This window comes from Dermochelys coriacea, chromosome 5 (assembly GCF_009764565.3).
Source record: "Dermochelys coriacea isolate rDerCor1 chromosome 5, rDerCor1.pri.v4, whole genome shotgun sequence".
NCBI classification, from domain to species: domain Eukaryota; kingdom Metazoa; phylum Chordata; order Testudines; family Dermochelyidae; genus Dermochelys; species Dermochelys coriacea.
In genome coordinates, this window is record NC_050072.1 from 5,272,915 (window position 1) to 5,287,853 (window position 14,939).

Below are 14,939 nucleotides of genomic sequence, written 5' to 3' on the forward strand. Positions count from 1 at the left end.
AATCACTGGAGTCCAAATGCTTGTTCTCATTTTGATCTCTTGTTGCGCTAGTTTGCCTTGGTCTCTGTTTCTTCCTTTGTTGTGGTTTAGAAGGTGGTGTTACAGGTGGTGTTTGCTTTCTATAAATATATCAGAGGGATAAATACAGGAGAGGAAGAGGAATTATTTAAGCTCAGCACCAATGTGGACACAAGAACAAATGGGTATAAACTGGCCACCAGTTCAAGTTTAGACTTGAAATCAGATGAAGGTTTCTAACCATCAGAGGAGTGAAGTTTTGGAATAGCCTTCCAAGGGAAGCAGTAGGGGCAAAAGATCTATCTGGTTTTAAGATTCTACTTGATAAGTTTATGGAGGAGATGGTATGATGGGATAATGGGATTTTGGTAAGTAATTGATCTTTAAATATTCAGGGTAAATAGGCCAAATCCCCTGAGATGGGATATTAGATGGATGGGATCTGAGTTACCCAGGAAAGAATTTTCTGTAGTATCTGGCTGGTGAATCTTGCCCATATGCTCAGGGTTTAGCTGATTGCCATATTTGGGGTCGGGAAGGAATTTTTCCTCCAGGGCAGATTGGAGAGGCCCTGGAGGTTTTTCGCCTTCCTCTGTAGCATGGGGCATGGTTGACTTGAGGGAGGCTTCTCTGCTCCTTGAAGTCTTTAAACCATGATTTAAGGACTTCAATAGCTCAGACATGGGTGAGGTTTTTCATAGGAGTGGGTGGGTGAGATTCTGTGTCCTGCGCTGTGCAGGAGGTCGGACTAGATGATCAGAATGGTCCCTTCTGACCTTACTATCTATGAATCCAAGGGGAAGCAGTCACAGGGAACTAAAAGATTGCAGTGGGGAACTCTTTAAAACATCCTTCCTCATCTTTTGCTTGTTAATTCATAGACTGGGCTATCCCCTTTCCTTTCAAATAAAACATGAATCTTATCTTTCCAATAGGATCTTAATTTTTCTGGTCACGCTCTCTGAAAGATTCTGCACAACTACTGTCACTGGGAAGGAGGGCAACACCATGCACTTTCTGATTATAGTGATTTTTACCACGAGTAGCAGATTTTTGAGAACACTTTGATGCCAGTTCATAAGCTTCTTTCATCTTCTGTGTCCATTTCTCAGCTTAATCTTTATAGTGCCCAGGTATATATTCAGAGTTTATAGGTAATAAACAATTGACAAATGCAATGTCAATGGGTAAATGTGATCTTCCATATAATATATAGAGGGGAGAACTCTTTACTTCATTTTGTGTACAGTTAGACTTAATGACCTTATTTAAGGGAGTCTTTCCAGCTTGACTTTTGTTCTTCTAGCAAGGTTCACAACACAGCGAAGAGTTCAGTTCATGCCTTTTTACCGGCATGGGATTGAGAGATGTAAAATTGAAATGGTAATGCTGTAACTTTCTGAATAAATTATTTTCACACTTAAATGGTTCTATTGTAACTGTTAGTTGGCTGGTGAGGATTCTTTTGCTTGACTCATGTACAGACTCTAGTAACGTAATGTTTGATCTTTGCCTTTATCTGTGGCCAATTAAACCGATCTCTTGAAAGACTGATTACTTTCTCTGCTCCTAAATGTCCCATCTCTTCATGTAGCTGTTGATTACCTTTCTTTTTTATTTTTCAGGTAATACCAGTTGATTTTGTAACTTGGTTTTCCAATAAAGTATTCCATCTGTTTCCAGATGCAATGGTACCACTCTCACACATCAGGGTGGACATATTACCATATCCTCCTGTGTTCTCTTGGTTATTTTGTCTTTACCCCATGGATTTATAATGAAGAATTTTAGCAACAGCTGGATTTTCCTTTTGAATGTCCAAAATGTCTTCTCGTGAAAATGGGTTTATGGTGGATTTAATAACCGTGGACATGAGTTTCTACTAGCAAAGGGATGGTAGTAATAGCTGCTAACTAAGATACCTTGTCATCTTTTTGTACATCTAAGGATCGAAAGACAGCATTAACATCTTTGCTTGTCTCTCTCATGCATTTTGTCATCTATTTTTCCATGTCAAGGGGCACTCTAAATAAAGCATCTGGCTCCACATTAGATTTCCCTAGATGATATTTAACTTTGAAGTTCAAGTCAGCTAATTTTGAAGCCTGTATGCTGTGGCATTTAGCCTGGCAGAAATGAAGGCATAGGTTAGCAGGTTGTTATTGTTATGTAAACGATGAAGGATTTTGTGTATAAAAATAATCATGGAATTGGTCAGTAACAGCCCACTTCAAAGCTAGAAACTCCAGCTTTCTTTAGTGAAGGTGATAATTCTCCTCAGCTGTACTACATGTTCTTGACCCATACCAATTACTCTATCTTCTTGACATTAATAGAAGGCTGCACTTAGTCCTTTATTGGAAGCATCTACATGAAGGATAAAGGGTTACGCAAATCAGGATAGGCAGTTTTTGGTGGCAGTTGTTTTAAAATGTTTTGATGTCGCTGAGTCCAGAGAAGTGGCTGTTTGGAGGGTATCTGTCCAAATGCCTTTCCTTGCCCTTTAGCTTTTTTTTTCCAAGCCACTTTTGACAGTGTTGACTCAGATTCCAGTGAAACAATCAACCAGTCATACAGTGGCTGTGCTATTCTAGAAAAGTCTTGAATGTAGCTTCGTTAGTAGATGATGAAGCCTAGCAGCTTGCAAAGTTCCTGTATTGTGTTCAGTGGTTTTTCTGCGAGAACACAAAGAGTCAAGGTGTCAGTTGGATCCATTTTATAACCTTCAGCAGATACCACCATTACTGAGTAATGTACCTCTGTTTTAAAGATCATATTGAGAAACGTTCATCTTAATTATATGCTTCTGTGACTGTTGCAATACTCTCCTTATGTTCTCTTTGCGTTCTTCAAAAGTGCCACTGTCCACAAGAACATTGTCCAGGTAGGAAAATGCAAACCTCATCTCATCTTCCATCAACTTAGCAGCTGCTTCTCGAGGGGATGGATTTACAACAGTGATGGGGGAAAACCCCGTTTGTTGCTGTAGCAAGTGTCTACACTACAGTGACGTAGTTGGAGTGCTGCAACTTGTGCTGCTGTAGCACTTAGTGTAGACATACCCTAAATTGGGTACTCTGGTTGCAGCTTGGGTGTTTAATGTCAAATACAGGCTGCTCCTGGTAGATCTGATAGTGTCGACTTTGCCTCTGCTCTCTTGTGATTTTCCTGCATGACATCTGATTGGTAGTGTTCTGTACTGCCACATCTGAAACAGCGGTCACAAGTATCGCCTCTGCCAGATTGTCTGCAGCTAGCACAGGGGTGGGCAAACTTTTTGGCCTGAAGGCCGCATCGGGTTTCTGAAATTGTATGGAGGGCCGGGTAGGGGTGGCTGTGCCTCCACAAACAGCCAGGCATGGCCCGGCCCCTGCCCCCTATCCAGTGACCCCCCTCCCCCTTCTCCTTCCCTGATGGCCCCCCAGGGACCCCTGCCCCATCCACCTCCCCGCTCTCTGTCCCCTGACAGCCCCCTACCTCCCTCCCCATCCAACCCCCCTCATTCCTGACTGTGCCCCTGGGACCTCTGCCCCATCTGACCACCCCTTCTCCCTGACGGCCCCCGGGCCCCTACCCCTAACTGCCCCCATCCACCCCCAATCTCATTCCTGACTGCGCCCTCGGGATCTCTGTCCCCTCCAACCACCCCTTCTCCCTGACGACCCCCGCCCCTAACTGCCCCCATCCACCCCCATCTCATTCCTGACTGCGCCCCCGGGACCTCTGCCCCATCCGACCACCCCTTCTCCCTGACCGCTCGCGGACCTCCCGCCCCTAACTGCCCCCCGCCTCCCCATCCACCCCCCCTCATTCCTGACTGCCCCCCTGGAACCCCTGCCCCATCCAACCCCCCTGTTTTCCCCCCCCCCCCCCCCCCCCCCCCCTGCCCTCTGATCACTTCAACCCCTATTCACATCCCTGGTCCCTGACCACCCCCCGAACTCCCCTGCCCTCTATCCAACCCGCCGCTGTTCCCTGGCCCTTTACCGCGCTGGTGGTGCAGCTGTACCAGGACAGGCAGCCGCGCCGCACAGCACAGAGACCGGGTCTCTGTGGAGGAAGGGTAACAGCAGGGGAAGGTCTGGGGGCGAGCCTCCTGGGCCAGGAGCTCAGAGGCTGGACAGGACGATCCCGCGGGCTGTAGTTTGCCCACCTCTGAGCTAGCACATCCTCTTTTCTGGGGTTGCCAGCCTGCATGTGTGCTCGTACCATTGTGCTTTTGTGTGCATCCAGACAGCTTGCTGCTTATACTAATTTCAGCTTTTGCACCTTTGAGTTCATCAATACTAGTCTTTAGTTCCCTTATCTCATCCATCAACAAGTCACCTTTTGAGTTTCTTTTCACTCAAGAGGAGGTGCTGCTTTCCTTTCTGACCTGTGCTCTGTGTGTGGCAATTTGACAGAATTACAAGCTGCTGCCATAGCTTGCCGTCCATTCCCCGACTTCTGGAGTTTCTCTGCTTCCTCAGCTACAGCAGTATGCAGCTTCTCAAACAAGGTCGCGTGCAACTTGATTATCTTTTAAACGAGATTGCGTCACAGTCTGACTATCCTGTCAGGACTAAATGAAGGAATGTGTTTTGTTGCAAGGACAGGGTTATATCTTAGGTCAGAGTCAGCTCCTTGTGAGGCAAACAGTACTTTCTCTCTGAAATCAAGTTCTCAGAGTAAGAAATCCTGATGTCTTTTGGCTCTTGTGCTGGGTTTAAGAGCTGCATGCAGGTAAAATTCAGTTGCATCTTTTCCCTGGTTATAGGATCTTGAGATGCACCTCAGTTTTGGTAGGCTCAGTTTTTTTCCTTCCAGCTAGCTCCTGAGGCTCTGTCCAAAGCAAACTGTCCTAATTACAGGTTTCAGAGTAGCAGCTGTGTTAGTCTGTATTCGCAAAAAGAAAAGGAGTACTTGTGGCACCTTAGAGACTAACAAATTTATTAGAGCATAAGCTTTCGTGAGCTACAGCTCACGCATCCGATGCATCCGATGAAGCGAGCTGTAGCTCACGAAAGCTTATGCTCTAATAAATTTGGTAGTCTCTAAGGTGCCACAAGTACTCCTTTTCTTTTTGTCCTAATCACAGCTTCTGTTATCTCGGCGTACCCCTTTCAAATCACACTTTCAGTTTGATAAATCAAACTGCTTAGCCTCAGTTCATCTATCCTTTTGGTGGGAGTTCCCAATCTATCCTGCTGTTTTTAAATGTATGCAGTGATGTTGGTGATGTTGTAGCCGTATTGGTCCCAGGATATTCGCGAGACAAGGTGTGGAAGATACTACCTCTCCCGCCTTGTGTCTGTTACTTTACAGTCTTTCTTTAAAACTGGTTGTTTTCTGGGATAGAGTGACACATTTTCCCCAGGGATTTGTTGTTTAATTTCTCTCATGCTTTTCTGAAACTCTATTTCTAGTTACTTTGCAGACCTTCAGTTCTTAAAGGGACAAGGCACTGGTAACTCTAACCCTGGTATTCTCTTGTGAGCTGCACTTTTACTTGTTGGCTAATATCAAAATGTTAAATCAGTCTTATTAAATCTGCTCCCAGATGTGCAACACTGAATAGATTTGGAGTCACAGGGCAGTTCCCAGGGTTATTTTTTAAATTCTTATGCCCACATTGCCGTCAATCGGATGTTTCTTACCAATTTTCCAGCTTCCCATTTGGAGAAGAGAGATCCTAATTTTATTTTTAGTAGAGTTCAAAAGGAGCGTGGCTTTGTTTTGTTATCTCGTGTTATCCTGCAGCAAACTTCTGGGAATAAGGTTGGCTAACATGCTCCCTCTGCTGGATGGCTTGCCTGCTGCAGTAGAGCAAAAAACATGCTGATGCAGGGGCAGGGGTTGTCTGGCCTTTTTGCTTAACCTTTTTTCCTGTATTCTCTTATTGGTAGTGCTTCCTGTGGCTCACTTCCTGGCATTCCTATCATTATCAATAACACTATGCTTTTCTGCCCTGTATGAGCATGTCTGTGTTCCTTTTTATGGGTAGCAGCACAAATTGATATCCCTGTAAACCCCACCCCCTTAGTCCCACACCTTGTGTCCATCCCAACTCTGGGAAGGTATCCATCTCTCAAAAACCACCCTCAGAGTTGGTATCAGAAGTAGGGCAGTTTGTCCTTCAAGTACTCTTTCTTATATAAGTTCTGTGAACAGAGGTCTTGAGTACCCAGATCTGTAAACCTGTCATGTTTTCATCAGCACAAAATTCAGTTTAAGGGTTGGGGGGGAGGGGAGCTTAAGAGTCTGCTGATTTACCATCTTTGAATCAGCTGCTCTCAAAATATCTGTAAAATACTGTTCCAGCCGAAAATGGGTTTACGGTCCAAGCATGAGCTGCCACAAGGGAGCTGTGGAAGTTGTCCTGTCTGTAGCACAGTGGCCTGCTTTTTTATTTATTGGATTTGTTCATCTCCCAAGTTACAACGTTCTCTGAAGACCCACTTGGTTACTCTTTTAGTCTCAAATTCTTTGCTGTGCAAAATAAATCATCCTTAACTGACCTTGGAACTCTTACATGTGATGCATTTGTTCTAGAATCTAGCTCATACAGAGTCCCCTCTGCCCACCCCCAATCCTCTATTTCTGTTAACATTGCTGTCCTCTGTCATACAGGTTTGTAAACTGGGGACCATCTTTGATTCCTCCCACACTTACCCTACACATCCAGGCTATGTTCAAACCCTTCTTTTTTCCCCCTTCTTAACACACTAACTCTGACCTTTTTCTTTCTGTCCATGCTGTTAAAACTCTAGACCAAGTTCTAATCTTCCATCTTGACTTCTGTTATCTCCTCTCTGATTTCCACATCATGCCTATCCCGACCCTTCCTATCCTTTCAAAATATGACAGCTGGGACTCTATTCCTGCCCATTGCCCAACTATGTCACTCCTCTCTTCAGTTCTCTTGCCTGGTTTCCCCTCTGTAAACACATCCTGTGCAAGTGTCTTGTCCTTCCTGTCTAGGCCCTTCATGACTGCCCCCCCTCTGCTTCTCCTGTCTTGTCTCTTAGTGTCACCCTGGCTGCTTCCTCCTCTGAAAAGGGATGCCAGCCTTGTTCATCCAATTATCAGCTTCTTCTACAGCCATCTGTGTGATTTTTCTGTGCCACTCCTTACACATGCTGCACCGTCCCTGCATCTGAGTGATCTGGATAGTCATTACCTCCTCCTTCAGATCCCTCCTCAAGACCCATTTCTGCTTTGACCCTAACAAGAATTCAGCCAGTCAGCAATGGCTTGTGTGTCTATCAGGACCAGCTAGTTTTGTTTTTTTTTTAAATGGCATTTTCATGAACCATCAAGTAGTGCAGTTGCTCCCTATGTCATTACATGCTTTTATTTTCATCACCCTCATCTTCCCTTCCCTCTCTTTGTTTCTCATATTCATTGTGCTTGGTTTCAGAATGTAAGTTTTCAAGGGAGTCCCTGTTAATATTTGTTTATATAGCATATGACACAGTGGGAGGGCCTGATCCTGACTGGGGGGGTCTCAGAGCTACAACAAAACAGCTAACATGGAAAGACGATGCTTAACTTCCAAGCACATATCCGAATTGTACTGTGGATACTCTTAAGACTGAGTCTTTTCATCCCTCTTGTATTTTGCATACCAGTTAATAGTTAACTCATTCTGAATTTCCATGTTGCAATTGAAGTTCTTCATGGGACATCACACAACAATGGCATGGATTTAACTGGATAATTACATTCGTGTCCTAGAATCCTCCAGCATAACAATACAATGTAGCAATCCCCAGGAAAGGTGCAATTGATTGGTGACTTTTAATTGATTCACAGTAGAACAGTTCATTCTCAGCATTTTCCATCTCTCAAGGATGAGTAAAACAAGGCCATATTAGTCATCTGTTTGGGTCACCAAAAGTGCTCAATGAAAGGGTGTTATGTTTGATTGTAGCTTGTTTTGTTTCATTGTCAGCACTTCCCAAATACTTCTAAACCATTTATTAAAGGGATGTACTTCCTTGCTACTCAGAACCAGTAAGTTGTACGTACTGTTTTTGTCTGTCCAAAACTCACTTGAAGAGTATCAGTGTCTTGTTCTTGTTTACAAATAGATTAAATTATTTTGTAATTTCTACAGCATCATAGATGTGCCTGGAGCTTTACAGGCAAATACAACAGACTCCTGTCACGCTTATGCTTCAAGTTAGACTAGGTGTAACCAGAAGAGCAGAGTGATATGGGGGAGGAAGAAAAGGGAATTGAAAGATGCACAGAGTGTTACCTTAGTTGCATACAAGCCATTAGCTCCTTTATTATTTTCGATTGGACTTGGTGTCTGCAGTTTTTTACAGCTAGCAGTTCTTCATTCTTGACTAATAAAGCCATTGTGCTGGAAATCTGAGTGTGAAAAACCCTATAAAGAGGGTGAGAATGGAGGTCATCTACCCAAAATAAGTGAGCCTTGAGGAAAGACCGTGAGGAATAGGCTACATCAGGGTTGTGGATGATGTTCTGGGCATGGGCAAAAGCACAGGGTTGTAAGAGGAGATCGCCATGGGATTATCAAGACATGCTGTGTTGGTAGAGCATAGGGTGGAAGTGGGGCAGTTAGGAGAGGAACAGAGATGTAGGCAAAGGTTGGGAAGGGCCTTGAAAGTGAGGACCAGGAGTTCAAAATTGATATGGAAGAAGATTGGAATCAATGCAGGAGATTCAGAGGGGGAGTGACAGACTAGTGGGCAAAAAAAAAGTGACAGTAGATAAGTAAACAAAGGAATCTCACTCATTAAAAATCTACTAGTGAAAATCATAGACCTGCCAAAGGAAAGTAACAGATGGCATGGCTTTACCAATGCCTGCGGGTCACTAAGTCATCGGCACCAGTTCATCACACATTGGTAAATTGACTGGAATGTGCTGCCTTGCCTTAAAGTCTCTTTGTTCCTAAATCAAATACATGGGGTTGTGTGTGCTGGAATTCCTTTCTGATTGGCTTTTTCTAACTTGCAGCTACTTCATCAGTTCCAACGTCTAAGACAGAAACCTCTCCCTCGCTTCCTACTGCGGGGTCTCTGCCTAGCACGGCGTCCTCCACTGCTTCGCTTCTGCCTTCAGCTCCACAGCACACAGCAGCGTTACCCAGCTTGCCCCAGTCCAGTGACTTGGCCAGCAGCTCACTCTCCCAGTTAAGCAGGTACAGTAGGAGGACAAAGGAAAACGGGTTGAATTTGGGATTAGTGGCAGTGTGCGCAGGATAGAAATGGGTCAGTGTACAAGGTGACTCCAGATAAATGCGGTCCCCTCTCTTGTTTTAACCTGAACTAGGACAGGTATTCATAAGAGATCCAGGATAATGTTTCTGGTTGGAATATGTGAACCACATGCTACATATCAGTGGTACTGTGCCCACAGATCTCTGTGCTTAGAGTCTCATAGATTTAGCAGCAATATTGTATTTAAGGATCTGCTGCTTCAGTGTAGCCTATAATGGATTCCAAATGAGAGACACTCACCTTCGTTTGGTGTTTCTGCCACCTTATCCACAGCACCAGCTATTAATCTGGCCAGTGGTTTAGCCTATAAAAATTCAATTCTTTAGCAGTTGCTTTTCTGACCATTTTAAAATGTTGTAGATGTTTAAATCCTTGATTGTCACACATTTACAGTAAAAAAATGTCTACATTGGGACTGAGGGCTGAGTGGTTCCGAGTGCTTCTTGCTAAGATGTTTCCTTGAGGAAATGTCAGATTGAAGCTCTGGGAAGTTCAGTCCATCACCACTCAGCTCTTCTGTGTCAGCTGTTTGCTTCACACTGCACCTTATTAAAGCTTCTTTCTTGAACAGGTGTCATCGTGAGTCTATATTAATTATATAAAGTACTTACGCTGTTTGACCTCTGCACTTTTTCCCTTGAATTTAGCAATGGATTGAGCCAGGACCTAATGGGTCTTGTCCATCTCCCAGCTAGTGCATGGTTGTGCCCTACTGGACTGCCAGTGTTGAGTGAAGTCTTAAATGCCTCAAGTAATTGGAATTATTCCTTTCACCCGAGACTCGATCTCATGTTTTTGCTGTACCACCTTTCATCCAAAAGGGATCCAAAGCGCTTCACAAACTGAGTGAGGCGCCTTGCTAGAAATTTGGGTTGGGATGTGCATGATGTGGGACAGACATGGAGTAACCTGAAAAGACAGTGATGCCTGATTTCCAAGCACATATCTGACTTGCATGTGCAGACAGCTCTTGAGTCTGAGTCTTTTCAGTAGCGGGCCCCCGATGAATCAAATTGTTGGGGGAATGTGCATTTCGAAAACTACCTGTGCATGACTGAACCATTTCCCTCCTTCTGCCACAGTGTCTCCTCATCCTGGTGGCTGCAGGAGAGAGAGGCACTAAAAGTCTTAGTGAAATTGGTCTGTAAAGCTGCAGAGGTGTATGCTGGTCCTCCTCCTTGACATGCACCAAGAGCTTGGTTCTGAATTAGGAACTGTCCGACACTATTAACTTTCAGTCTGGTTATAAACACCACTGGTGCATCTCCAAAGAAAATGTCTGTATTTAATCCTGTACACTTGTCCTCCTGTCCCTCATTGACATGAATGGGGCTTTCTTAATGACAGAATTCTGAAGGGAGCGTACAGACGTGTGAGTGGTGAGCAGACCTGATTCTGAGCTGCTTTACTCTTCTGGGTGGTTGGCTTTGTTTGTGGTGGTTGCATTTTGTTTGCTCCTTATTTTGCTGCGGTGGTATTAGTTTTGGGGTGGGAGGAAAGGTGAAGCTGTTGGTCATTTAAAATGCTTAAGAACAAGCTTTAGACACCTGCCAAGAAGGCTTTTACAGGACTGCTCCTGAAATCTGGTGCTGGTGTTGCTGTTAGCTCTATAATCTTGGAGATGGGACTCCTTGATTGAAAACAAGCAGTTGTGGGAAAAATGAACTTACTCCATAAAAGTAGAATCTCTACAAGAGTCCATTTCCACTATTTAGAAAAACTTTAAGCCTTTTCTCTAGAGATTTAAAGGAGCTTGAAGATAAACTAGCTGAGTTGTGCTGGATGTGGGGGGATAGCCTAACTCTAGGACGAGAAAAACAAAACAATGCAGTACAAGAAACGAGAGTTGATTTAAAAAGTTAGGATTAGGAGTTTGAGAATGGCAGGCTTTCCTGAAAATGTAGGAACTGGGAAGACCGTATTCCTTCTACTGAGGCATCAGAAGATTCACATCTAGCAGGAAGAATGTGGCTTGCTTTCTTCATTTCTGCTAGGAGACTTCTGAGGAGTAAGTCTGCCTCTGAGAACTGTCCTAATGTGTGTGAACCGGATGGTGAGAAACTCCTTACTGTTGCAAATGGAGCTGATCGTTTATTATTTCAAGGCCGAGTTCTGTCCTTTATGATTCTACATATCTCAGGAGATATGACGCTTTTCCTTTGTAAATAAGATGAGAGATTTAGGTCTTTAAATCATCTGATTAAATGAAGAGTGAACTCTGGCAATTAGGTTTGTGTTTTAAATTCAGAAAGTGGAGACCTGCCTAAAGCAGTGAAGGTTTGAGAGCACAGAAGTTGCTCCAGAATCCTAGCTTGAAGAGTCTACATGACTACAGATGCATGCAAACTCCTATTGTTTTAGTCTCTCTTATTTTTATTTGACCCACTCTTCCTTCGCTACTCTTCCCTTTATCTTCTCACTGTATTTCTACCTAGAATTTCTATAGTGAATATTCTGTGTAATGGACACTTTAACATGCTCTGACTCCCAGAGTTTTACTGTGTTTGAATATTTTAAAATGTAATTGGTATTTTTTTATATAAGAGCGACAAGGTGGGTGAGGTAATATCTTATTGGACCAATTTCTGTTGGTGAAAGAGACAAACTTTCAAGTTCCATAGAGCTCTTCTTCAGAGGTTGGTCCAATAAAAGATACTACCTCACCCACACTGTCTCTCGAATCCTGGGACCAATACAGCTACAACAACACTGCAGATAACAATAGAAGATATGTAGTGTTATGTATGCATATTGTGAGTGATTAAAATGGATTTGGGGGCTTGATGGTGTGATTTCAGTTTGATGCTGGAATTCCCTTTCAGTGTTCTAAGTGACAAATGTTCTTCCTGCTTTTACTTCACCCTTTTTAATCTACACTTCTTTGGTCCCTGTTTCCTTGAAGGGGTTGAGACCATTAGCAGACTTGTAGTGTTAATTCTCTGGAATGTTCATTAGTGGGGTCAGTATTATGCAGTTGAATTTAGAAGGCATTCTATTTCTTCTTATAAATGGCTTGTAGTCAATGCTTTGGCAACCCCATAAGAAACTTTTACTCATTTAAAACATGAGAAATTTACGAACTCTAATAAGCAATGTTTTCATGTCAGTCACAATGGCTTTCTTATAACACTGAGAGGAGAGTAGTTAATTGCCATTCTCCATTGTAAGAAGACATTTGACTTTTTGTTGCTTTTGATTCCAGAACTGGTTTTCTATACATCTCAATAACTTCTTTTTAGTGTTAAAATAAATCACTAAAACATTAAGAAGTATTTTTAAATGCTTTTATAATGTTCAGTTGTGAGAAATTTCAGGATGATTAGTTAACCCTTTAAAACTTGTCTTTCTAGTTCCCTCTCCAATCATCAGAGCAGCCTCTCCTCTGCTGCAGCGCTGTCTGCGAGCACCTCACATGCGGTAAGTCCCGTGTGCATCATAACAGCTATTTAGTCTACATTGTTGTCTGCAGTGTTGAAATGTGTTATCTACTGATGCTAAACAATCTGTTCCATTTTGCATTTAGTTGTGACACTCTGAGTACGTTTCCCAGCCCGGAAGAAGAGCTCTGTGTAAGCTCGAAAGCTGGTCTCTCTCACCAACAGTAGTTGTTCCAATAAAAGATAATACCTCACCCACCTTATCTCATTAAAACTACAGTCAGCTTTCCTGATAAAAGTTTAAGATGCCTGTCAAGCTGTCTGGAGTGGGACTAATCTCAGGGCAGACTGCTAAGAAGCAGGGCACAAATCTCAAACTGGTTGTGAATTCTATCCTTAGATTTCACCAACAAAGTATCAAGTGTAAACTCCTAAAACACTGTTACAGCCTTAACATGGAGTCAGACAGTCCCCTTGGGTACTCTGGTGTGTCTTGCCACCCATGCAAGTTTGCCTTTGTGAGAGATGGTCCTTTACACCAAAAATAACAATATTTAGGTTGCTCCCAGTCCCAAAGGGGACTTACCCTAGTCAATTGCACCTTAAATTCTATACCAAAGATAACACTTGTAGCCAATCCTATAATAAACTTAAGAAAAATAAATGAGTTATTTACAAGGTTAAAGCAGGTAAACATACACACAAATGAGTTAGTATTAAGTTCCAAAAGGTGATAGAAGCTCCTATTATAAGCAAGCTCTATAAGTCCTTTAGGGCTAACCCATGCCAAGCACTGAGGATCTTTTGCTTCTGATTAGTATTCCTTGCCCCTCAGAGTCCAACCAGCATAAAAGACCCAGTTTCTTCATGTCAGGGATTTTTATTCCCTTCCTCCCAGAGTTCAAGCTGATGGGTCTCCTCTTCATGGGGGTGGGAGGAAGAATGCACTTAGCAAAGTCTTTGTCCTTTGATGTTTCACAGTGGCGCATTTGGTTTCAGTGAGCCTTCTTGTGTACAGGACCTAACACCTTCTATAGGAAGCCAGCTTTTACATTAGTTAATGCTGCTTTCCTGTTTGGTGAGTTATACAGTTAGAGGTTTACAATACAAACACTTAACCTAATAACATGGGGTACAAATGTTATATTAAGTGAGATTAATACATGCAATATCTTACACGCTTTTCATAAAGTCTAAACACTAAACATATTTTTATAAATCTAATACCTATTTTAATAACACTAACACACAGGTGAGCCAGACTGGTTTCCAGCTATGCATTCATCAGTGTTTGGTTGGGTTTAGGCATGAGCTGACGCCTGGTCTGCCAGTGTCACAATGCCTTTTTAAAGTGTTACCACCTACCAGGGACTGAGAAGTGCTTTATCTCACTACGGAAGAGAGGGAATTTCCCAGCTCTCTAGTGGTATAAAGATCTTGTCTCTCTTGCTGATGGCTCATGATTGATTGGACATTAAAACTGTCAATGATCTAGCACTGAATTTTGCCCATCCTGCCCCTCAGACAAATGTAACCCCAGAGGAAACTTCCACATAAGGGAGTAGAGAGAGATTTTTGTCACAAGTTGCATTAAAAAGTCATAGTAAAGTGGCTGTTTGAAGCTGCTCCGAAGTTTTGAACGTTATTTCTAACCTTGGTGGAGTTGAGTTAGCAGGCAGTGTGCAGATGACATGGTCTGAGATGTATGAAGAACATCATGTAACAAATGATTCTGGAATGTGTTGCATGGGTATTACTGTCATCTGCACATGTCAGTATGTTTCTGGTAACAAGACAACCAGTATTTGAATAAATGTGGTTCTCCTAGAGCTGAATAGAAAGATGGTTGCTGCCTTATTCTGTGGTGGGCTGCCCCTGTGTATGCAACCCCAAAATGGTGCATGGATTGGTTATGGTTAGTACAGGGCTTTTCTGTATGGGTTCAGTATATGTAGCACTCCAGTAAGTGTGTTAGAAACCATTACATCATCCCTAGTCGGCAAGTACAGTAAAAGCTGTTTTATCTGGCATGTTGGAAGAGTGGGGGGTGCCCATTAGTGAAAAATGCCCGTTAACTAAGAGGCAGAGAGTTCGGGTGCGGGAGAGGGTGCAAGTCTGGAAGTCTGGGGGCACGAGCTGGGATGTGGTGCATGGGCTCTGGGAGAGGGTTTGTGTGGGGGAGGGGGCTTGGGGTGCAAGAAGAGGTGTGGGGCTCCAGATCCGTGGGCCGCTTACCTCAGGCGTCTCCCTGCAAGTGGCGACCTGTCGTGGCTTCTCCTAAGCGGAGGGAACCACGGACAATGGGAGCTGT

At 43.4% G+C, this 14,939-nt stretch overlaps 1 protein-coding gene and 2 non-coding genes across 3 annotated transcripts in view; all 3 read left to right on the top strand.

The window, feature by feature from the left end:
- UBAP2 (ubiquitin associated protein 2) overlaps window positions 1-14,939 on the top strand; it is a 99,228-nt gene that overhangs the window by 57,826 nt on the left and 26,463 nt on the right. The window contains 2 exon segments of the mRNA XM_038401233.2: window positions 8,989-9,172; window positions 12,602-12,668. Of these exon segments, the coding sequence (XP_038257161.1) occupies window positions 8,989-9,172; window positions 12,602-12,668 (251 nt within the window).
- LOC119856470 lies at window positions 7,529-7,606 on the top strand. The gene has a single exon (XR_005293319.1). It is a non-coding gene; the product is annotated as a small nucleolar RNA SNORD121A (small nucleolar RNA).
- LOC119856469 lies at window positions 10,160-10,242 on the top strand. Its single transcript, XR_005293318.1, has one exon. It is a non-coding gene; the product is annotated as a small nucleolar RNA SNORD121A (small nucleolar RNA).